The following is a 27,192-nucleotide window of genomic DNA, read 5'->3' as shown; positions in this document are numbered from 1 at the left end:
GTCTCCCATAGGACTACAGACGGAGTGTTCCTATCCTGCCGCAAAACAACTTTTGCTATGTTGTACGATAGAAACAACACATACGGGTGTAGAGTCTTCTGAATAATAATATTGAATATAAAACTCAATATTATTCAATGTAGGTATTTATTGTTATCGTCGAAGTCACCTATATTAACTTAACGACAACGGCACGAAGTGCATTTAACTCTATCTCACTAATGTTATGACATACTATTTTTAAACAATTTTTTCAGTTGAATTAAATGTTAAAATGCAAATAGAGTTTCGCCATATTTGAAATATTATAAATTTACTTTTCAATTTGATAAATTGGAGGTTTAACCATTTATGACTGAACATATTTATGTTGGTACTAAAAATAAATAGTTATTTTAAACATTTGTAAACTATTTAAGCAATTTGGGGGATAGGTCCGGACCCCTTGGACCCCACTCACATACGACCTTGACAGTATGACGTATTAATAAATACATTTTAATAAATAATAACATACTAAGTATAGCTTTTTTCTAAAATAATGTAAAAAATATTTATTGAAAAACTTGAGACTATAACATCAACATAACCTATTTATACGTGGTGAGGGAAACTTGTAACTCCTCTTTAACACTAAGACGTAATTGTTTCCCCTTTTTTGAGTATCCAAAATTCACTTAGTTCGAACTCGATGAGTTGTTTATATCATTGCCGAACTGCAGCTATATACGTAGATAGCATTAATAATTTTACAGTAAAAAATGACCATCACAGATGATCACCACAATTATATCCACTGTTAATATTTTTGAATGACACCGTTTATACTTAATCGTTATTCGTTAATATGTTTTTGTCATTCGATATTGATATCGCGACTCACCAGCTCGGAACATCGCAGTAGTATAATTACACCTAGCCCAACTGTTAGCCACGTATTACACGACGCGTTATTATAATATATAACTCAATTTAAGTATTAAATTCATAATATTTTCAGGGATTAAATGAGAAAATGCTTTTGCAGCCAGTGGCAGTCGTTTGTCGTGCACGGTGAGCGTCTCTGCGGCGATATGAGTTGCGAGATTACGGCCGTGGACGATCTTCGGACCGATCCTCCTACCCGGAAGTGCAGCACGAGCAGCACGAACAGCACGAACAGCACGAGCAGTACGAGCAGCACGAACAGCGCCGGAAGCATGGCCACGTCGGACGGGGACCTGGACGCGGCCGCTGTGGCCATCCCGCCGTCGGCCGTCGTGGTCTACGTCACCGACGACGCCGTCTCGACCATGAGCGTGGTCGGCTATCGCGGAGATCGTACCCGCGCGACGGTGGCCAACGGCGACGCGTCGAGTTCAGATATCCACACGGACCGGGACGAATGTTCCTCAGACGACAGCTGCAACGGGCCGGACTCGCCCACGGGGCTGAAGAGGGTTGGTTCCGTGTACGACTTCGGGCTTGACGGGGGCGACAGCCCTCCGCCGTGCGCCAACCACCCGTTCGCCGCCGGGCCGGACGCCGACCTGACCAAGGTGGCGCGCAAGCAGTTGCGCATGATCCGCGAAGTAGACGTGGCCGTGTGCCACCTAAATCACACCAACACGATTATCAGCAAGATACTCAGCTCCAAGTATCTGAGACGGTGGGAGAACCATCAGATCCGCTTACAGGACGATTGCATAACTTCCAACACGGTGAGTGCCGGTAGAACCTATTGCTATTACCTGCAATAACATTGTACTGGGCGATTAATTTATTAGCAAACGCTCTCTGTTTGGAAAAAGTATTACCACATGATTCTGAAAATAATATATTTAAAGTCACTATAAGTCTTGGCAGACAACATTTTACAGCAAAAACCAATTTTGTATCATTTTTTAAAATAATAATATGATTTATATTTTTAAATTCATAACTACCACAAAACCCCGATCATCTGATCTTTGAATTGGTACTATTATAATTTATAAGTTATGATTATTACTAAAATAAAATCACTCGTCAGATGTTTGGTTATCACTTATCATACATAATTTCGCTTTGGAACATGAAACCAAAATTAATATATGTTAAAAGTTGAAAAAATATTTTCATAAATGAAAAAATGACTTCATAGTTTATAATGACTTCGAATTAAGTTCAAAAAAGTTCTGAACTTACTCAGAAATCGTTTGAAGTATGATCATGCATTTTATTGAAAAATTGAAAACTCTAAACACAATTAATCTACAATCTACGAACCTGTTTAAGTATCTACCTATTTGAGTTTATAACAAGAATTTCATTTATGTACCATATACACACGGATATCTGATATTTCAGGTATAGGCTACTTTAAGGTGAAATTAACAACCACCGCGATCAGTGACACAACCGGGGTTTGTCTAAGGGTAGGGCCCAAATAGATTATACATTCTTTCGTAGGGCAGTTAAATACATAATTTAAAATTAATATTTCAAAACATCATAATTATTTAAAAAAAAATCACTGTGTTAATGACTAAAATAAATAAAAGTAATATTTAGTACTTACATTCTATATTCATAAAAAATTCAAAACTGAACAGAAATTCGTTATTTTTATTAAATTTTAGATTATTCCACCTCATTATATATTATACATATATAAAATGGAAAATTTGACCACCATTGTCCTAAAGACAGCCATTAACTATAACCTGTACATGTCCATATATTTTAAGGAAAGCTAACTCATTTAATAGGTTTTCTGAATTTGTATTTCTTAGGATATGTTTTAATCCGATGCGATCCATGAAAATGATCTTTCCATTTCACAAGATGATAACTTCAAGTACAATTTACATCTGTAAAAAATCTTAAGAGTATGTCAGCTCACCGTTGGTTTTCTGTCTCTGGTCCACACTTAACATAGACAAAACTCATTTACACAGAATCTTTTTTTTATGCTTTTGAGTTTTTTTAGAATAAAATCACCTATTACAAAATCGATGTAACAAAATATTTTTGAAGGAATGATATATCAATTTGTCTAAATATTGTCTCAGACCGATTTAAATACGATTTATATTTACAACTTGTTTTTTATTTTGTTCGTCGAATAATAAGCCAAATAATAATAAAATATAAAACCAATGTCATACCCTCAAAAATATTATCCTCTATAATTTTTGTAATAGGTGATTTTACTCCAAGATTACTTGTAAATCATAAAAACGTATTTAGGTGGAAGCGTTTTATCTATGTTGCGTGTGAGTCTGAGAGAGAAAACAAATTTTGCGCTGACATCCTATTAACTACTTTTATCTAATGCATCCAATGTGTTACTGGGTTTAAATGTTTAATATTATTTTCACTTTGGTTCCATAAGTCAACCTTTTTTCCAACTTTGTCATATCACTTAACATAATATTGTTGTAATAACCGACAAGATTTGACTACATTTGAGCAAAAAAAAATTATCAATACTTGATAACCAACTATAATGTGTTGAAAATGAATGAATGAAACTTATCATTTAGCTGTTGAACAATAGAATCAATAAATGGGACAACGAACTTTCCTGTCATAGTCTTCTGGATTTTACTTTGCAATCGGTGTCTTGTACTGTAGAAATGTTAGGAATATTTATTTAAATATATAATTGATAATCTATTCTAATTTCTAATCTAGTTGATTGCTTTGTGTGGGACCAGTAAATTCGTATTACAGTTTATAAATGATAAAATATTCAAAAAAAAAAATCGAATTAACCTCATTTATAAAATTTATTCAATCCCCGAAGGAAGTGGGAGTCAGGACACAGAGTGGCACCCTCTTGATTACTGCTGAAGTTTTTGGATAGAAAAATAAAAGAAATAATACTGCACAATAATTATTACCACTCCCACACTTTTTGACCTTCAAAATGTACCGTCATTCACTTTAATTTCAAGGTTTGATTGCAGAATTTAATATTACCATTTGAATATGTGATTATAATAATACTACATTCTTCAGGTATATTATCACATTGTTTTCAATATATTAATAATGACTTTCATCAGTGGCTTGCCTAATAAAGGTCTAAGTGATATGTAGGCAATGTATGTCTGAAAGTGGAAAATTATTTATCTACCAACCATTATAACTTAGTATCAACGTGTCAGATTTTTGATGTGTAAAAACCCAACTATGGTCAGTAGGGTTGGGTGGGTGGGGTGGTATATTGAATTGGAATTTTATCATACACATTGTACACTCAATACGTCTCTGTCTCCCATAATAGTTACTCCTATATATTACTATTGGTACACATAACACACACATTTATGCATGCGCAGCGTGCACAGACTAAGAATATAATATATATATATAATATAAGCCTACATATTGTATAATATGTATTTATATGTACTCAAATACTGCAATACGTGCGTGAACATTATTACGTGCGCAATTACTCGTATGTATATTATTACAAGATAAACGCACTCGATCGAAAGAAAAAAGGGCACATCTCTATTTTGTGTGTTATTTTTAGTTTCACCAAAATCGTTTCACACCGTAAAATTCTACCAAATTATCTCTTTGCACAGCGTTTGTTCGTTACGTTTTCATAATATCATTAGGTATATAATATTATGTTAATATGTACTCACGTATAATATTATGCATTTATTAGGTATTTTTGCAAATTTAACGCAACGAAGTACCCCCACCGACCCGTACACGCATTAATATTCAATACCTATACGTATGCTTTCTAATTATTGTTGTTTAATCTATTGTAATGATAATAATATTATATTGTGTACATTTCGAAATATTTCACAACATGCTTTGCCACAATATACGTACGGAATCGTTTTACATATTACTATAGTATAAGGTGATTTCATTCTGGAGAAAACTATTAATGCACTTGGGGATTGCGTGTTCATCGGTAAAATTAAATCAAAAATCGTAATACACATATTTTATAATTATGTATAATATATAATATTAACAATATAGTATGAAATGCGAAAATAACCTACTTACACATAATATAATATTTTGAATATATAGGGTTTTAAGTGAACAAATTAAAAACCTAATGCCATTACAAGAACACTAACTAGTATCATCATGCGATTAAAATTAACACATATTTTACATTAAAAATAATATCGAACATAGCACAAAATGTTTTACGTGCATTGTTGTTTCCGTAATATAAGAAAAATTCGTTGTTATAAACTGTGCTAATCAATATTTAAATAAAATTAGATAGAATAAAATAATTGTAAAACCAATAAATCCAATGCTCTGCTCAGAATATAAAATATGTTGATCTCAAAGTAGACTTAATTAAAATTAATATTATATTGTTTTGGAATTTCTAATGCATCTGATGTTTGAAAAAAATATAGAAAAAGTGTTTATTCTTAAAAAAACCCTTGGTAAAAAAAATGATTTTTGATTTTATACAGGAGAGTAATAGTGCTATATTTTAATATCACTTATAAACTATAGATTTCTGTTCTATTCTATGCCAGTGTTCTTATGATATCTGAAAGTAAGATATGTTTGTTCATGTAAATGTAAACTCACAAAATAATTTTGCATTTACATATTAACCGAAAAAAGTGAAATCTGTATGTATAATACGCAAAATATTTTCACCCCCTCGTCCGGAATGGCCCCTGATTCGGCTTGACTATAATATAATTAATGTTCTCTCTGGTTGCTAGATATCGATTTTGCTGCAGGAACATGATGCCATAACATCGTATTTCATTAAGTTTTCGCGACGTGAGCTGCTGACGTTAATATTATAATATGTGCGCGTACAACTCACGATAAACATTCAACGTACCTCTCGTTTTTTTTTTTTTTTTTGATGTGTGCCGACTTCGATGGTCACTACTCACGTCTCACACCGCAAGCTGTAGTTGCAGTCTGCACATGCGTGTAGATCCTCTCTAGTATTTACTCGTAGGGTAGGTAAACCTATATTATAATGGATTCTGTATTTAGTATATCTTACAGCCGAACATTATTGGACATACGTAATAATATCATAACTTCGAACACAATATATTATAGAGATATACGATGTTTGTTTATTTTTTTCAACTAGAGACACAGGCAATACACGCTTTTAAGAACGACGTTATGTAATGTTTATCGCACCACTCCAACTATATAGTTCGAATTTACGTCGACTGACGCACGGACGTAATTGAACTTTATCACTCTGTTACGGCTAGTTATTTTTATTTATCATGTGTGAGCGTTGGAATGAGCTAATAATATATATTCAAAATATGCTATCTCGTACGGCCGTACCCACACTGCGCTACAGCACGCGTTAACGATAAAATATAATAACACATAATATTGTGCCTGGCGCAGTCATAGTTTATTACGAATATGCAATATTTAATGGGCGTTTTAATTGTTGCTGGTCAAAAACCGCGAAGACGACGAGGCATTTGCAAATTGTTACCTATTTTAAACACACGGCGGATACACGTGGCATAGTGATAATGATAATTGATTTTAATAATATTTTTAGGTGCTTGAGACGATTCTTTGTCCGACTTAATGTCTGAGAGTACAAAGGTTGTAATTTGGTTTACCTTGAAGATTGGTGACAGTTTATGCGACAAAATAATACATACCTAGTAATGTAACAAATATGTTGGAACTGTAAATTATTATTGTGTGTAAAATTTTGATTTCTACTTCGACAATAAATAATTATAGGAACTAATTTGATAGTATGCCACACCCATTTTCTAAGAGGTTTGATGTTATACATCTTAATGATATTTTAAGAGAAATTAAAAACTAAAAATTGAAATAAAATAAAATACTAATTCAAATTATTTTAATATGTTAATTCATATTTTTTTTTTATTGTACTTATGTTACTATCGTACCATAATATAATTAAAAATATTATTTCTAAAAATTATTTTATTTACTTATTGTGTAAAAAAAAAGATTACAGATTATATATATATTCTTTGTATTTTCAATAATAAAAAAAATATCTACAAGCGGTCCCACGGTATATCATTGTCCGTCAGTGTACCATTTACACTATTGAGAAAACAGATTTGTGTGGGATATATCGAAAGGCTACAGTTTTTATTGATGAGAAACCAAATTTTCACCTTTTCCAAAACGATACAAATAATGACTACCATGCATCATTGTGTTTTTTTTTATTTTGACATCACTTGTACGAAATGACTATTCAGGACTTAAGAACCTATAAATTATATAAAAAAATGAAAATGATATCACAAGTCTACTTTTTTTCTAAAAATGTCAATCATAATTATCATAATTCATATTACATCCATTAAAATTGAATCACAAAAAAATATATTGTTTTTTTTGTGAAAAAAGGTGGTAAAAATATTAAAATAGATCTTAGTTAAGTATATAATGTATGAATTTATAATATAACTATTTAAAATGAAAACTCTTTATTAACAAAAAGCTCCAAAATGCACGTTTGTAGTAATAAATAAACTTTATTTCTTATATTACCATATAATATATAAACTGATATGCATATTTAATATTTATATAATACAGCTATAGCAAGGGATTATAATTTTAAAATGTAAGTGATGGTAGTTTAAGATTGATCTATAGAACCCTAATAGTCCTTAAGAAATTCTTGTAAATAAGAATTTTGATATTATATATAAACGTACTTTAAAACTACTAGAAAGATACATATTATAACCTTGCACATTTATCATTGAGATGTTTTAAACTCATTTTTTAAATTTATCCAGTTTTTCGACTCCACAGCTCAATAAAAATCAATTTATTAATCATAACACAACGTCATATGAGAATAAACTGTTGCGTATTTGTGTCAACTGGTGACCGATATAAAATGACTAATAGTTTTGAAAAAAAATTATTACGTTTGTTCGTATATTTAGTTAGCTACAGCCTACAATCCATATCTCGAAATTCTCACGTTCGAAACGGTGTATTTATCACTATAATATTATGAACCCATACGGTTTCGTCACCCAACCCAGCGCACACGTCATATTTTTCTCTGTCAATAATGTTTTTTATCCAAAAAATGCTAACTTCTTATTTAAACACATTATGAAATAATTGCGAGGACCCTATATGTTATTATATTATACTATACGATATAACACGCGTGTGTGCTGAGCATAACGAACGGTTCGCGACAATACAATCTCTGTCGTTCGTTACGGTCGACACGTGACAAGTCGGCGACCGACATATCGTGACAAAATATTGGACGATCGTGCCGGAACGTTCCTCGGTGCACCGATACGAACTCAGCGGGATTGCTGCAGGAGCTCCCTCGTCCGCAATAGATGCACTGGAATTGGCAGTGTCAAAGGAAACTCGCAAAAGCCGTCTTCTTCGCGAGGGCTCGTCCAATGGACAAAGGACAAACTTCGTCATCGGTACGAACACAACCGGACGCCAACGAACGGGGCACACGTCAACTGCATCAGGACATCAACCAGACCTGCATTGCTGCTGGAATGTCCGATGCTCTGCTTTCCGCGCTACGGTGCCATTGTGATTACCCGCAGCCGCCGGATGCTGACCTCATAACCGTCGACGTCGATCACGCTGCAGGAGCCGACGAAGTTAAAAGGAACACGACTCGCGGATCCAAGGACGTCGAATCGCGACCGAATTTGAAAAGATCGGCGTCTTCGTCGTCTTGGTGGCAACGGTCGAAAAGATTGGTGACGGAATTCGTCGTCGATGTCACGTGTAACGTTTGTCTTTGCTGTTAAATATCGGATAGTGTGAGTCAGACGGGATGGGGCACGATCTTCGGGTCCAGCTTTTTCTACAACATATTTTTTTTTTTAACGCGCACATTCGAAATAAATTACAAAATATAAAATAGTACATTTTTTTGTTACTAAAAATTTCTAAATGAAAAATTCATAGTAAATTTATGTCCGATAAGATGTAAATTAGTGATGATGGAAATTATGAACGGTGGAGTGCAATGTAGGTAGTACCATTTAATCATTGAATCAATAGTTAATATCTAATTGTGTAGGTAAATTATTAAGGGTTTTTAACTATTTAACCTCTTCGGGTGAGGTAACAATAATTCATATTAATCTCGAACGCTTAAAATATAATTCGTTATTGAAGTAGTTGTGGTGACTATAGGATCTTTGAATGAATAATTTTTAAATGTGTGCAATAAGTCAATTTGTGTATAATATTATAATATAGAATTAAGAACATACATATTTTTCTACCTAGTCTTATAAATTATATGTATTATTTTTAAATTTCAGACGGTACAATAGTATAGGATCATACAGAGTGATTCACTATACATGTTTACCCTCAAATTTTAATTTAATAATTAATTTATTCAAATTATTTTTTAGAAGTTTTTAAATATACTTAAAGGCTATATCTTAAAATCGTTGATATCTTTTTTTGTATTTAAGGATAGTGTCTTAGGTGATACAAATTTCTGTTTTTAAAATAAGATCCCTTTTTCATTGTGAATTATTCAGTGTATAATTTTTTTGGAAATGTTGATGTATCTAATTCATGATATTCAATTATTGAAACATTTGTACTAAAAATGGTTTGCCATAATATTATATAGTATTTAGCGTTCTAGCCTAATCTAGGAACCTAGGATCTAGTATGTGGTATACTTTGATCATCTATATAAATTATAAATATTGATAAATTATTATAAATTATTAAAGTTATTAAACTATTATACAGCACTTTATATTTCAAACCCATTATAATACACATAGTATCTTAGTACGCAAAGTTAAATAACTCAAAAAGTAATCGTTCGAATTTTTATTTTGATTCATTCAAATGTTCAGATAAATCATCTATATTAAGTTATATGAGTAGTATAAAAAACAGAAGTTTGTATCACCCCCAGGGCAGGTCAGTTTTGGTTCCTAATAGATCTTTAATTCGGACTTGATTTTGTTTTTTGTATTGGTTTGTAAATTGATCATCTCATACACCACTGTACAGCAGGTTTTGTTCAATTTATATTAAAATATTATGTAGCCTGATATACCGTATTTTTTTATCCTAAACCGCATACCCGTATAGTATTTACGAACTCTTTTTCTATGTACTTGAAGTTTCGGATACCGCAAAATGGTTACCGCTGTTTACTTGAAGATTCAATAGATATCGCGCATACCTATAATAGTCAACCTTAAAGCAAAGCCATGATGGCTCAATTTTTTTAGAATATATTTTTTTAAAACGTTATGTCCAAAACGTCTTTCAAATGTGCGAGGCCCGTGGCAGGGGCTCCGCAGGCCCTTACCTAAGGCTGCCTCTGACTACTGCAGTGTAATATAGACGTTTACGTCATAATAATTATATAATTTATAAGTTTACGGTCACGGGCTGTCATTTATTCATCTCTTCTCCTGTCAATCGACTTAACCTTTGCATTGAAATGAGCTCTGTAATCAATGTTTTTTCAGTACTTCTATACTCGTTTTAAAACTCTAAAATTGTCACAAAATAAAATAAAATATATTTTGTGATACACTTTACGCTCAATTATAGTATATACCTAGGTACTTATATAATAAAATATTAATAATCTTGTGCGAGGGACTGCAAGTAATGAGTTCCTACTTCAACTAATTTTCAGATACTTAAGCGTTAGCATCTAATTTAGAACCTACTCCTATTTTTTTTTTTTTAATTAGAAACCACAGGACAGTACTTTATTTACAACTTTGTACAAAAGATGGTATTTATTTTTTTTATGGAAAATCTTTATAAGTTTTTATAGACGATACAAGATATTTATGTAATAATTATGTTTAATATTTGGGTAAAAGGTGATAAGTAACCATGATTGCAGACATACAACCTTATAAGTTGTAACCATGACTGGTAAAACCCAAGCAGACTAAGAATAGGTATATTTTATTCTAAAAGCAAGAAAAAAATGTTAGAAATGATAAATATTCTTAGTTATGGAGTTCATTAAATTAAGATAAATAAACTTTTGTGTTTAGAATGTTAAATTTATTTGTAAACATACATAATTGGTTGACTTTTTTACTGATTAGTAGAAAATTAAATTGTGGTTATACTTTAATTCCCACTGCATAAAATTAACTCGATTATTATATTTTTCACGAAATCACGAATAAAAATTACTTTTATTTAAATTCGAATTTGATGAGTTTATTTTTATTTTGTTATTTGTTTTTTAGCCAAGTGGATTTCTTAGTAAGACTATTGGGTACGAAGCTATAAAAGATTTATATCCAGTAAAAAGATGGGACTCAAATTTCAAATACTGTCTTCGAGTAGTCGTCACTAATGGCTCTTATTTATTACAGGTGACTGATTTTAAACATTCTTAAAAGTATAAATAATTAATGTTTGTCACATATTATTCGAATTACTTCTTTTTAAACACTTACGTGACGTTGATTTGCATAACCAATACGCCGTATTAACTGTTTATATTTGTTTACAGACTACCAATCAATATTTGAGAGATCAAATTCTTTACTCAATCCTTTGGAAGGTTCGTTTCAAACTCAATTGTATGTTGACACTATTTTTTAGTAATAATTTTTTTTTAAACATTCATTCACAGAAAAACGTTCAGGAAACCCAAACACTTTTGAAAAGTCAATCCGATCCAGACGATATGTTAAAAGAATTGCAGGTAATGCGTAATAATGTTATATTTATCTAGTTAATACCTAATTGCGTTGTCCCTTCGAAACGTTTAAATGTGTCACGTGTTTAACAGAATATAGTGGATTTTGCCAAAAACATTCCATTGGTCGATGATGAAATATTTCATATGCCAACTTTTATTGCGAGTACGCTAATGACAAGAGTATGTTTCTATTTACACATTAAAATTAAATCATCATTATTGTTATGAATTTAGTACTGACAATATTTACAAACCCACATAATTTTTAAAAAATTTTTTTGACATCTAGGACCAGGAAAAATATTGCAAGCAATCATGGGAAAAGGCGCTAATCGGTACGTTGCGCCCGTTGATTGAAGACTGTCCCCCGTCCGCCGAAATGTGTTCGTTTTTATCGCATCATTGCAAAGACCAAAGTAGCCTACCTATTATTAAAGATTCCTTAGTTTACACCATAACAAGAATACTCAAACATAATTTTGTGAGTGCATGGTTAATAAAATAAATGTTTACGTCTACACTTTTTTTATGTATAATATTATAATGTTCACGATTGTTTCCGAACATTGCAGGACTTTGCGAGAACACTGACGGCTCGCACATTAGTACAAGATTATATCAAGGCTCTTTACATCCAGGACCAAAGCGGCGAGTCAATTAGATATTTTCTATCGAGGTAAGCAAAGCCGAGTGTTCAATTCTTTTCCGTATCGTCACAATATTATAATACATATCTAAACACAGGTATAATATTGTTCGTCCTAAAAATGTGTAACGATACCTGTGCAAATACACAATGTATAAATGAAATAAAATAGTTTGACAATAATTTTCGCCATGCCTGTTTAGAGTCCACAGTGCCAGCGCTGTGTGCCCTCACAACAGGGTACTGCCGAACATGGTGTCCACCTGTATTACTGCCATATACTCCGCATCAGAGGAGTTGCCGGTTAACTGTTCGGAAGCCGAATTCGATTGCTATTACACCAATCACCTGAGATGCTACATTGTTGTTCTTCAAAACATGTAAGACACACTTGATATTATAATATATTATATACATTCCACACGCGTATGATGCGATGATATATGTACTCGTGTGTCATAGCCGTTTATCTCTTAAACCGACCCCCCCCCCCCACCGCAACCGTCACTTGCCCTTGTCTATATTTAGCGAATATTACCGTAGGTGTTGTTATTATTTATTAATTAACACGCCCAAACCTGTCTCATTTGTCAACAGATCAGAATACAGCGATTGGCTGTACGGACTTGCTCAACTGTTGCGTCCACTGCCGTTTCCCGCATTGCTGTTAATTCGTTCAATTTTTATGGAGTGAGTATTATAGTGTTATTGTTTTATTATTCGGATTTTTGATTCCAAACGAACTGGTAATTTACACAAACACGTGTTCTAGTTTCCGAGCATATATAAGTCAGGGATGCAATTTATAAATTTTAAAATATGAAATGTTTTTGTTTTCTTTATTATCTAGATTTTACTTTTAAAAAATAGTTTTTCTACAGCCCTCGGAAGTTTCCACAAATCAATTTAATATATGACCGTCCTACATTTGTCGGTTGAGTCTCGTTCTCCCTTTCGTCCATGATTTTTATTTTTCCTCGATTCGATCGTTATCGTGATTCGTAACCACTTAAAATAACATCGTTTTAAATATTTAAACCAAATATTTTTTAAAAACTAATATAATATATTTGTGTATCGAACACATCAAAATAATATCGTTGTATACTTGTATACATATTATTATTTAATAAACCTACGAACTAAAACGATTTAAGTCATAGTTTTTAACCTTAGCAAAATGAGTTTAAAGTCATAAACAAAAATAAATTAATCTAACTTTCGTTAATTTGGTCAACTGGGCCTATTATTTTAAAACTGTAACCAACAATTGAGTTGTGTATCAATATTTTCAATTTTTAAATTCGTTCACTGAACGGCTGATCTTATAGTGTTGTGATGAAAAGTCGGCGTTACTTTCTATTTCAGTAATAACTAATATTATGATCTATTTTTAATCCAGTAAGTAATTACTGCCTTTTTTATTAATTACTAAATACTAATTAAACCTAACCTACTGAATCTACATGGTAAGTGTGTTTTTATAGTATTACGATTTACGATACTACCAAATTAATGAAATGTGCAGAAGGTTGTATAGATCTAAAATAGTAACTAAAATTGGTTAACGAACATTATTTGGAATGCCAGTATATTGCCTTTTGTTCTTTATTCAATTAACAAACAATGCATAGGCAGTAGGCACATAAGCTACGGTGTGCCTAGATATTTTTTTGGCGGGGTTGGAAGGTTCAACACTTTTACTAGAACGTATTCCAAATGTATTTATTTCACTAGGTAGTACTGTTTTTCTAAATTTAAAAAAAAAAATTTGGAGGGGGGGGAGTTGAATACCTCGTTTTCCTAACCTAAGCACTCTCCAGCTTAGTAAGCTGGATATGTATAGCTGCAACAAACCTTAACTATGTATTTTATATTTTTTTAGTATTTATACGTACCTGCGTGGTACGTACGTAACACGTGTTGCCTAACATTTTATTATACATCAATCTTTGTATAAATAATTAGATATATGTAAAATATACTTATTCGACCCGTCTATACGTCGTATACGCATGTGGTATTGTCCTAGATTCTTTATAGTAGCAAACAACACAATTTTTAAACACGACGTGTTTATGACACAAAATAATGTATATTCTAAAAGAGTTTGACAACCATTCTGCTTCTGACACCATAATGGGTTCATCCAGAACACCAGGTCCCATGAGAACCGCTGCTTGATTTCTATTGTATGTGGTTGCTATTTATTGTTTCACATAATGGGACGGCGATTTATGAAAATTTAAATTTGTGGCACTTCGTAACCAATTAACCATTGTTTTTTTTTTTGTTCATTTTAGGGACATTTCCTCTGTGATATTAAAAATAGGACTGCATGAAGATTGTGAAATTCATAAACAGGTGTTAGCTGTCCGTGAGACAAAAGACGGCTGGTTCGATCTGTGTTCGCCGATCGAAGCTGTGTTCTGCGGAAGTTCAATTGTTTGGACTCAATTGGTACGTTTCTGAATTATTATACATTCATTTTAGTTGAATAATAGAGCAAAGTGTAAACTATACCCAACATACAATTTATAAATTAAATGAAACTTTAGTCTGTGGCTTGGTGAGGCGCGGCCGTACGCTCTATCTGCGGAGATGCTCTGAGTGTACGTAATGGTCGCTGTTGCTAGCTCCTGGATAGATGATCATCCAGGATTTTTAGCAACAAAATTCTTGCTACATATGAAATACGTGTTCCGTACCAATAGTTCCCCCTACAAACAGCTAATCGCCATAGTTGCCTGGCTTTAAATCAATAAAAAAAAAAAACTTTAGTCTTGTAGTCTTTATATAAATTATGAAAAGCGGTTTTAGGTTTTTAAACGTTTATATTACATTCAATTGAATCACAATAGAATACAGTAAAAAGGGAACACTTATCCGGCTTCATAACAATCATAATCTTCCAAGAGTCTTCGCTGCCACTGCCACCCCCTTCTATATTTCCCTATCCTGCAGAGTTTCCTTCCAGTCTTAAAATTTCGTCCCAAAATCCTGGTTTACCACGTCAAACCATAGCTTCCTTTAATCTATCGGTATTTCCTTACTACCTAATATTCTTTAGCTACCTCCACAGTCGTTTTTTTGACTCTTAAGTTTGAAAAATATATAAATATGATATTATACTATTATATTGTAACTGATTTCTTGTTAGACTATAGAAATATAGTTAATAAATATTGCATATTTTATTTGGGTTTGTTATATACATCATATTTTTTATAATTAGCTTAAAACGTTGATGGCTTGCGAGCGCTGCAAAAAAAAGAAACTATTGAAAAACTTGAAAGCCAAGCATCTGGGGACGTGCGTTTCGGAAGCATTAAAAAACAACAAAATCGTGATGGATGTTTTGTGCTTAATGCTTGAGTGGATGGTTGTGGAAGACTTGCATCAAAGAAATCAGATTGTTGATACACTTAAGTCCACAGAATTTGGCAGAAAAGTATACGATGAGTTTATGTCGAGGCAGAATCAACTACTTGAATTGGTAAGATAAATATAATATAGGTACCATTATCGATTTTTAATGATGTTTACACTAGGCTGTTTGAATACCTCGATTTTATGTCAGGATTCCGTGTAAACTTTGTTCAAGAAAACGTTCGATCCAATTGACGAATAATTTATGTACCTACAGTTCAAAATAATATTTAGTGTTTATCGTTAATCATTAAATTTCATGGTATTCGACTTATTTTATTTAAAACCCGAGATAATGACTATATAGAAAAACTAAGAATTTAATCTTATTAATATTAAATATACTTCATTCGATTTATTCAGGGTGATTTTATAATTAATATTTGAAAGATTAGATTTTGGAAATCTGGCTTTTCCCACAATTTATTTAATAACCATATTATATTAATTTCATTCACAGCAACGAAAAGGAGGTCCACAGAATTTATCATTACCGGCTCGAGGCACTGACTTGGACCTGAATTCCATGTTTGATTGTGGCCCTTTCGGTAATTTAGAGTCGGTCGACTTGGCTTTTACCAATGTTACAGATACTTGTGCCAATACGTTGATTAAGTTACCATCGTTAAAAGTTCTTAATTTGTGGGGTACTCAGGTATGTGTGTGCTTCTCAAAAATGTTTTATGAAACAAATAAAAATACAAATGGTATAAATTTAAAAAAAATAATTTTAGTTTGGTGATTCCGGGCTATTAATCATATCGGATCATCTGACCAACTTGCAAGTTTTGAATTTGTGTGAGACCAAAGTTACTGACAGGGGAATTGTATCGCTCATAAGTAAGACGCGTGTCTAATTTTTGTTTATTTGACTGTTTTAACGATAAATTTATTAAAAAAACCCGATTTCTACAGGTCTAATCAATTTGAAAAAACTCAATTTAAATAGCACTAAAGCAACGGTTCGATCCGTGGACGTATTGAAAAAAAAACTACCAGGTTTACACGAAGTAGATGTCAGATACTCATTTGCCTGGTAAAAGGTTTTTTTTTTGTTGTTATAATAAATATTATTATAATGTGTTCAACATAAAATGGTTTTTATTATTTTTTATTTTTGTTGACAATCTGCCTGATAAACACATTTTACATGCAACTTTATAATAATATAATAAAAAATAACATTAATATATTTAATATTATTATATAACTGTTTTACTCTTCGAGTATAAAAAGACTGTGACCCTGTTTTTTTGTTTTTTTTTTATATATATAATATTTATATAAAATATATATATATCATTATACTTTTACCTTTGTTTATAATAATGTTATCAAATAAGTAAACTAAACTTAAGGCGATGAATAATAATCGTTCATTTAATATTCTGTTACAAATAATTAAGTAAATAATGCTTAAGTGACATCGCATTTGAGAGACGATACCACAACGTTATATTATCTATAGTCGTGCCTTTTTTCATTAAATTGCTAATTATATAGCGTATAAGTATATAATATTATTATATTACTCGTATCAAATTTTACTTATAGAAACGCTCAAAGAATTTCAATTTCCATTACGATTTTATTCTATTCTTAGATAGTCAAATATTATGTTATAATATTTGTTTATAATTTTTTTTTAAATCAATTTTTTTATCGTACAATATTCGTATACATGTGTAATGAGTAATGACGAATTTCGACGAACAAAACACTTTCACGGCGGGTTGTTTGTATTTAGATTCCGTTTTTTACGTACCATAAGTATTATATTGAAACTAATATGCACGGAATATTAATTATGTGTATGTTAAAATAATACGACATTTTTACACTAAAGGGTACGAACTGTGAGGGTAAAGAATAACTAAAACGATTACACCAGGTAAAATGATTTATACCTGTGTCATAAAATGTAAGTACTTAGCTAAAATATTATAACTTAACTACAGTATAATATAATATATAAAATATAATATTATAACCATTATTATTATTATTATTATTATTATTATTATTATTATTATTATTATTATTATCGTTATTATTATCTGCTATATTGAAGCATAAAATATTTTACATATATAATTCGTAGAACTCACGTACATTATTATGTTGAAATAACTTGTATCATGTAAAATCTACGATTAATCTCTCTATAGTGCTAAACTAATTAGTACATATCGCTATGTTGTTTTTCTTCTTAAATGTATACTTTTTTTGTATCATCCACGACGTATAGAATATAAGTGTAAACATTCAACATTAATTTATATAAATCTAATATCAATATAAAAAAAAACATCTAAATGATTTTGAAATTATTTTGTTCGCCTTTATTTCGGTTATATTTTTAACTACCGTGTTTTTCTTTTATTATGTTATGTTTATAAATCAATGTTATAGCTTTTTAAATGAATAATTTCAACGATAGGTGGGGGGGGGGGAATTGCGTTGATTGTATCATAATATTATTTACCTACATATTATGCGGTAGAAGTCGTATAAATGTATAATATAGGGGAATGACAAGTGACAACTAAATGAACGAACAGAATCCAGTGACGCAAAAACCTTTTTTCTTTTAGATGATTTAAAAATTAGTATTGATCACATTTTAACATTTATGTATTTACCAAATTGCATTAATTGACAAAAAACAAACACATTTTTCAGTCAATTTTAATATTGATTCGGCTTAAATGCATTGATTTTCTTTTTTATGCAATGTTGGTTGGTTCAAATAAGGAATTTGTTGCTGTGATATTTCTACATAAATACATTATTTTACGATAGCTGACATTTCATATTCTATCAATATACCTGTGTAATTTGAATTCTAATTCCATGAACGATTTTTGATGTGTATCACTCAGATAAGTATAATATAAAATTATAATATACACACCATTAAGTATAGTATGAATAGCAATGGTATATAATTACTTTTCTTTCACACAGGTACAAGAGTTTTTCAATGCATGAATATCGCAATGAATATTATAAATACCAAAGTAAAACTTTTGTTGCAAAGAAACCTTTGTGATTTTGATAGTCAATTATTTTTGTTTGCACGCTATATAATACAATGAATTATATTGGCCAAATATTAAAAAACACTAAATTGGTGTTCTTGAACTCTTCGACGTTGAAGATAATCATATTATTGTGTATTTATATTTATAAAAAAACTGGCTAAACTGGTTCAATTTAAAACTAACTTGATTTAGGTAATATTTAATAATAATAATTATACTTTTATTCCATTAAAAATTAAAAACTGTTTGATGGTCTTTGTTTGAATTTAGTATCGTATATATTGAGTAAATGGTTTTACCGTATTTTTCTAAGTATATAGTATAATACTGTAATATAATAACATTTTAAGGGTATACTGTATACCTACTAGTATAATTATTATTATTTATATTATCTGCTTATAATATGATATTATTACAAAAATATGCAAATTGATAAAATTTCGATAGTTATAGTAGGTAGGTAGTTACTCATAATTAATAAATTGGTTTTATTTTGCATATTATACTATAAACATATAATTTAAATTAATAGCTTTTAACTTACTGCATGATACCTGTATAATTCATTTGAATCCATCGCATTTAAAATTGGTAATAATTTACTAATGGCATTTTGAAGAATCAAAAATAATATACAAACATGTTTGGTTTAAATACAATATGTTATAGTTTTAAAATATGTTGTCTTTTTTTGGGCTGTTTTTGAATGTTTGAAATTGTCTTCATTTTTCGATTTATGATAATACCATTTTTGTTTTTAAGTCCAATGACTTGAACATTTAATATAAAATTCCTCATAAGTTCTCATAGAGTAGGTAATTACTAGAGCTAGGATTTTGGTGAAATTTGCATTTTTTCCTCTAAGTGTTATACATTTCTCACCAAAAACTAAATTTGTAATATAACAATTTAAAATATGTAATTTTTATTTTGCATTTTCTGCATTTTTGGTGTTAAATGGATTTAATTACATTTATAAGGTTATTTTTAAGTAATATTACAAATATTAGGTTTATTTTGTGTATTTAAACTAATTTTTGTTTATTTATAGCTTTTTTAATATGTTCTGTAAAGGTTATCCCAATAAACTAGTACCTATAGGCAATTACCTACTTCAGTCCATTGATATTGAAAAAGTAATATAATGAATTGTCGCTTTATCCGATAAGATTAAATATCGAACGAACCCATAATTATTTAGGTATACAAAAGTAGCTTTAGTAGTGAATTCGACACGTACCTATGCGGTTCTACCAATCTTAACTGTACCTACAAAATTCTGAAAATTAAGTCAACAGTAGGAAGCCGTTTACGTAGTTTTGTGAGCGAGTTTGATGCTGATATTTTTTTACGGACGGTATGGTGCTTTTTTGCAAAGTTTGTAATGTTGAAGTTGCCCCCGAAAATAAATTTACAATTCAACAACACATCAGTCGAGATAAGCATGCCCGTGGAATTTAACGAAAACTGAATGAAGTGAAACAAAATAATCAAGTAAGTACTATATTAGATAATTCAACAAATAATAGTGATCAATCGTCATTTAATTTAGAGCATTGTGAAACATTATTAGCAGCGAATATTCCACTTGCTAAATTAAATAACACAAATTTTAGAAATTTTGTAGAAAAAAATATAAAATTAAAAATCCCAGAAGAGTCTACATTGCATAAAAATTATCTTGAAAAATGCTATTTAAATGCAATACGAAATATTAGACACTATGTAGGTGATAAAAAATTTTGTTGTTAATGTAGATAAAACGACTGATATTGAAGTCCGCTGTGTATTAAATATCGTTATTGGTACCCTGGAAGCAGAAAATTCAGGAAAAATATTTTTGCTATATTCTGATGTCTTGGAAAAAACAAATCATTAAACCATTGCAAAAGCGTTCGATAAAGCCATGTTTACATTATGGCCTGAAAGAATAAAACACGATAATGTACTCATTTTTGTATCTGATGCTGCCCCATATATGGTGAAAGCAGGAAGAGCCATTTGCACTCTGTATTCAAAAATCTTACCTGTGTGGTGTTGATGAAGTTGCGGAAGAAATAAGATTAAATTTTCAAGGTGTCAATAAACTTATAAGTTGCGTAAAAAAAATACTTTTAAAATCACCATATCGTACACAAATTTTTAAAACTCTTGCTCTAGGAATTTCTTGCCACCCGATCCCGTAATCACGCGATGGGGAACCTGGCTAAATGCTGTAAATTACTATTGTGAGAATTTTTCTTATGTAAAAAAAGTTTTGCTTGAATTAAATCAAGATGATTTGACTAATATAAAAGAAGCAAAAGAACTTATGTCTAAATCAAGGTTAGAGGCCTATCTTATTTATATAAAATTTAATTTTGGTTTCATTCCTTCAAGAATAAAAAATCTGGAGGCTTCTGGAATCTTATTATCAGAATCTATTAATAAAATAAATCAAATTGAGACTACATTGCCCCTTGTTATCGGAGAAACAATATCAAACAAACTGAAAAATGTTTTGATGAAAAATAATGGGTTCAAAGTTTTGAAAAATATATCTGCTATTCTGGACGGTGAAAATACAACAATAGTAGAGATGGTATTCCGGAAGACCTAACTTTAAATGATATGGTTCGTTTCAAATATGCCCCAGTTACTTCTGTGGACGTTTAACGAAGTTTTTCTTCATATAAAAACATTTTATCTGACCGCCGTCGCAGCTTCCTGTTTGAAAATCTTAAGAATCATCTAATTGTGCAATGCAATGATATGTGTACACTGGAAAAAAATATATAATATATTTTTCATTAAATTATTTTAGTTTATGCTTTTATTGATTTTTCGGAATAATTATATTAGGAAGCGGTTACGTTCACAAGTCCATTATGTTCATGATTAATAATTAATAATAATATTTATTTTTAAAATACATTTTTTTCGCTCATCTAAGTACATTTTTTTGGTCATTCTTTAAGTTCATTTTTTAGAATTTTTAGGTCATTTTTGCACTTTTTTGGTGCATTTTTGTGTTTTTTTTTTTAGGTCATTCAAATCCTAGCTCTAGTAATTACACTAGAACGCAATTACACTACTCAAACTTAAGCGTTTGAGCAATTATTTTGTTAACACACGTATAAAATCCAAACAAAAGTTTGTGAATTAAATTGTAGTTAAAAATTCATAAGATTTCAATTTTAATAGGTACTATTCAGCTTGACCATTTAAGACAAGATTCCTCTTAATTTTGTCTTATAGACATTTAAAAATATCATACATATATATTTATAATTTAAAAATATTGATCGCAGACTTCAAACTTTTCACCTTTATGTACTTATATTAATATATTATTTTTATACACAATGACTTTTAAAAAAATATTTAGACTAATTTTATGTTATTTATACCACAAAACTTTTCACACCATTATATAATTCATTGGAATTTATATGAAGTTATAGTAACAATGATATAGGAATAGGATATAGTGTTATACATTTTTAACAACTAATAAACGCAATATTTTTGTCAAAAATTAGTTCAACCTATCGTATTACTATTAATATTTAGTGTAAATTAATTATAAAATTACTCTATAACAGTGACCTATTAAGTTATAAGGTATACTCTATACAGCGGAGCGAGTTCGCTGATTTGTTTATTTATTCATTTATTTATATATTACTCGTAGTAACTATATTTGCAATTTCGTTGTATAGCCGTATAGGTATGGTATTTATGTAGCAAAAGTATAATTCGGATAAACGTCAACGTTGGTTGGTTTTATCTGAAAGTCAATCACATGCACATGCAATAAACATTACCCATATAATGAATCACTGATTCATCTGAACAACGTTGTGGATCGCAGAGGCTGAGACTGAATCTTCAAAACATTAATCTCGACTGAACAGTTATTCGTAAGATTATATTTCGATCGTCAGCAAATTCCTTGAATCGTGGTATTCATCCGGTCCACAACAGGTCGCCTCCTCACTGAAGGTCATTTATAGCTGCATTCCGTTTATAACAATACTTTGACTGGCAACAAATCTCCAAGCGCAGGTTTGACAATAAGTAATAAAGAAACATTTTTATTTTTATCTTTAGCTTTACTATCAACCGAAATATTTATTAAGAATAATAAGTATTTTTGGAATTGTTGCGAGAGCTATTCGTAAGTCTCATAATTTATTTTAGCATCAAACCAGAAGTTCGTTTTCATCGACATTTAACCATGATATTAAGTTTCAAAAGATGCTTGCTAAGAGTTAAAATATAAAAATACATGACAAATTTCGTCAAACTTTTAGGTACCTAGATATTGACAACTCAGTATGAAAAAATATTTACAATTAGTTATTCTGCCATATTGTAGTATAGGTAACATGATATTAGAATACTTCAATGACCAAAACATTTTATAATTATTAAATATTTTAATTGCTAACTTGGCTAACTATAATAATGTTCACTGAACATTGTAATAGAATAAACATATAAATATTATCAAATTAAAATTATAGATATTATCTTACACACGTATTAAACTATAGAATAAAAATATTTAAATAATCAAATTCAATATGAAAAACTTGATTTCCATCTTGAATTTTAAAAAACTGGCAAACAATGTTTTATTGTGTACATGTATGGCGACGTCTTAACAGTAAAATATCATGCAGTAAAATTCAATAATAATTTGGGATGGTTTCAAGTATGGCACCAGCACCAGCATATTTTCCAATGATACCAAACATTTTTTCATGGAATGTCATTCTGTCTGGAGACGAACAGTGACGCTTGGAACTCTGTGTCTTAATGTTGCAATCGCAACACATATTTTAGATGGGTGGCGGTACTGCTATCTTATATTGCACTTGTATTGTCAAATATATAGTATATGTCATTTAGCACCTATATGAGCTTAAGTTTAATGTTCAAACTGTTGAATTGTTAATTGATATAAAATAAAACAAATACCTAAGTATTTATATCAAATTTATTACAATTTAGATTTTAATATTTATACTTTATAGTAAGTATACAATTATATTAATTATTTTTCTATGAATACTACCTATACTATTATTATATATTATTATTATAGATAAACTTATGTGTGTAATACGTAATGGTATTGTTAAAAATTATGTACTTTAAATATTTAATTAAAAATTAACAAAAGCGCTTACTCAAGGACAACTCTACGATCTTCTACATAAATTATTATGCCTGAATTTGTTCGTCAAAATAAACGATAACTTATTAATGAAATCAAATTTTGGTTACGCATGAAATAAATTAAGTTAACTTTTAGTTAACTTACCTACAATCTTTGAGAATCACCCTGTATAAACGTACCTAAATAAAAAAAATATTTGTCTTATCATGCTTTATGAATAAAACCGTTTTCGCTTTATATAGGTAAACAGATTGCAAGACGATTACAAATATGTATTGTTGTTATTTTGCTATTTAGATAACGTTTTATACCTGTATAGACATAAAAGTTTTTATGCATGTACACAGATTCATCATTCACAGTCGCATACAACGTGATCTACCTATATAATATACTTAATATACTACTGTGCCTATATTTACCGATTTGTCACACAGATTTATACATCAAAAGCCAAATTTACGATCGAGACGTATCAAGCCCAAATAATCGAGTTGTAAATGCAGTCGCATTTTATTATACTGAGGTTTCGGTCCACTGAAATACGGGGATTGTATTGAGTTCGATTTTCTTCATCCGTATTGAACAATTTGTACTATTATAATATATTATCTATGAATTTCCGGAACAACAATGATGGGCCCGTCATAATAATATAGACGGTACAAAAATATGTGTAATATACAAATCTGCAATGCCATCTTTAAAATATGTGTCGTCAAAGCGTATAAATATAACGGCATTTGTTTTGGATGTGTTTAAAGATATGTCGAACTATTATTGAACATATATTGTTGTATAGCCGTATATTATAGGTTGTATCGCTGCAGTATATAGTAGCAGGTATCTTAGATTTGCAGCCGAATCCGATCCGATTTCTTTTCGATTTCTGAACAGCTAAACATTTTTTATCGGATTCTATTGTGTCGCATGTGTTTAATAATAATTATAACTATATTGTCAATTCAATTCTTAAATGGAATTTTTTTTTTTTTACTCATACGGTTATACAGTTTGCACCTAAATGTCCGTAACGTGATCGATATTACAAGTAGACAATAGAAATAAGATTACGGTCTTATTTTAATATTAGGTAGGTATTTAAAATTAAAAATTAATTTTAAATTTTTGGAAATATCATTTTAAATCAGGGATAGCTTAATAATTATTTTAAACGTTTTATTGATATTCTGGTAACCGTGACCTATTTACAACACATACGTAATATTGAATGATGACTCATAGATCACTATAATAATAGAATATTGATACTTTCTTAATTATGTAATTTTAAATGATTGGATTTCTTATTAAACAGGATGTATTTTTGTCATTAAAAGAGTTAATTTCAAACCTAGGCATAAACGAGTAAAAATGTTAAAATTTAGTTGATTTTAACTTTTTAAAATTTAATTTTCATTAACTTAATTTTTAACTTTACTGATTCTTATTGATATAAAGTTAATAAATAACGAGTTACTTTAAATCAAATCTCATTTCGTTCATTTATAAATAATTAAATAATGAGCATAAAAAAAAATATTATTGATGATATAATATATTGCATAAACATTTACTTTTTTATCATATAAAAATTCTTTCTAATTTAAAATGATCAGAATTAGATCTAACGACTAGTTTGGCTTGTGATTTCGGGTTCACTAATGCTAATTTTGAATCCACTACCTATTAAAATGATTAATTTATTATTAGTCATTGCAAATAATTTGGTATTTATTTTACCAACAGATTTTCCAGGAATATTTTACTTTATCTCTTAAGTATAAGTATCTCATTCATACTTTTTATATCAGATGAGTGGAAATTTAGTAATAGTGCTGAGAGAGTATTGAGTACGTATTTAAGTAAATGGTATTTATATAGAATAATAATACACTAAAATTTTTATTTATATTTTATGATTTGAATTTAGATTGTTGACGAAGTCTTGTAATAAGTACTCAGCACAGTAAATTGACATTCAGCAGCTCTGAATTACCAATATTACCTTCGTCAGTTTTAATTTTATAGTGAATTTCCTTATCATTAAATTTAAAGGTGACAACATACGTTCATTGGAAATGTTATTTCGATAATTTAATTTTGAAACCAGTGATAATAAACGTGTAAATAATTACGATTAAAATATGTTCATAAATAAGTCACTTTAAAATTAAAATATCGAAAAATCCCTCCCTGCATAAACCGCAAAATATGATGTCAGTATTTAAGTCTGTCATTTGTCAATGATACGCTTGTGTTTTGAGTATATGTGTAAGGGTTTTATTTGTTTTTTATGAATTTTAAATTAATTTCTAATTTCTAACTTACCATCCAACACGTAACATACAAATATAGTTGTTATAATAATAATGTTTGTTTAGCACTATAACTTGTGAAGTTAACTAATTTCTAAATATGAATATTATATACTTATATTATATTAATGTGAAATTGTTTGTTGATTGACACCTTCAGGGTGTTATTTCTTGTATCATTGAGTCTTATTTATATTTATATATTGTATATTATATTATATCAACATGTGGTGTTCAAGTCACCATCAAACACATATCAAACTAACCGAATGCCGAACCTACGACAGTACCCGAACAAGCCACAACCTACACGAATCATTATCATTACAATCTATTACCAAAATCATGCAATTCATCACAGCCGCCAATCTTATTTCCAAAATTTAATGTAGCTTATATATATTATATATATATATACAATTTATGTAGTTTCTGTAATTTATAATTTTTGCACTGTAAGCCCAATGGCCCATGTTGCCGAGGGTATTATTAATTAAAAAAAAAAAATATATTATATTATATCGGTTGTAACTTTGTAATAGGTAATTAATATATAAGTAGTATACACAGTACTTAACTATATATTATAATTTATATTGCAAAGGCATACAATAAGTTGTTCATCGTACACCCTTGTAAGTTGTGAGGTCAACAACATGTGATTAGCACTACTCAAAATAAATTCATCCATACTAAAAAACTCTCATTGATAAGATCTAAGTCAGGTTTAAGTATCTGACAATTTTCAATTAAACTCAGTGATTGTGTTGTCGTTTAGAAGTATTTAAGTAAAAAAATCTAAATGGTTTCCTATTCATTAATTTATTATATATTTTAAAATGGTTTTCATATTGACGATCTTGATCAATTTTCATAATCAAATAAACTACATATAAATA

At 29.9% G+C, this 27,192-nt stretch overlaps 1 protein-coding gene across 6 annotated transcripts in view; it reads left to right on the top strand.

Moving 5' to 3' along the window:
* The window catches only part of LOC111038194 (C-Maf-inducing protein-like), a 37,190-nt gene extending 19,488 nt beyond the window's left edge, over nucleotides 1-17,702 (top strand). For 3 of the 6 annotated variants that reach the window (XM_022321200.1, XM_022321197.1, XM_022321201.1), the window contains 14 exons: nucleotides 1,001-1,700; nucleotides 11,226-11,354; nucleotides 11,495-11,545; nucleotides 11,618-11,689; nucleotides 11,777-11,866; nucleotides 11,976-12,167; nucleotides 12,259-12,362; nucleotides 12,536-12,712; nucleotides 12,930-13,022; nucleotides 14,636-14,792; nucleotides 15,568-15,828; nucleotides 16,222-16,416; nucleotides 16,496-16,601; nucleotides 16,677-17,702. In XM_022321200.1, coding sequence (XP_022176892.1) covers nucleotides 1,008-1,700; nucleotides 11,226-11,354; nucleotides 11,495-11,545; nucleotides 11,618-11,689; nucleotides 11,777-11,866; nucleotides 11,976-12,167; nucleotides 12,259-12,362; nucleotides 12,536-12,712; nucleotides 12,930-13,022; nucleotides 14,636-14,792; nucleotides 15,568-15,828; nucleotides 16,222-16,416; nucleotides 16,496-16,601; nucleotides 16,677-16,801 — 2,445 coding nt within the window. In that variant the 5' untranslated portion in view covers nucleotides 1,001-1,007 and the 3' untranslated portion in view covers nucleotides 16,802-17,702. Of the gene's footprint in view, nucleotides 1-886; nucleotides 1,701-11,225; nucleotides 11,355-11,494; nucleotides 11,546-11,617; nucleotides 11,690-11,776; nucleotides 11,867-11,975; nucleotides 12,168-12,258; nucleotides 12,363-12,535; nucleotides 12,713-12,929; nucleotides 13,023-14,635; nucleotides 14,793-15,567; nucleotides 15,829-16,221; nucleotides 16,417-16,495; nucleotides 16,602-16,676 lie in introns of those variants that run through there. The other 3 variants (XM_022321203.1, XM_022321202.1, XM_022321198.1) reach the window with 2 other exon arrangements.
* Nucleotides 17,703-27,192: the final 9,490 nt, after the last annotated feature.

Source organism: Myzus persicae, unplaced genomic scaffold, assembly GCF_001856785.1.
Source record: "Myzus persicae strain clone G006 unplaced genomic scaffold, MPER_G0061.0, whole genome shotgun sequence".
NCBI lineage: Eukaryota > Metazoa > Arthropoda > Insecta > Hemiptera > Aphididae > Myzus > Myzus persicae.
This window is presented reverse-complemented; position numbering and strand designations above follow the sequence as displayed.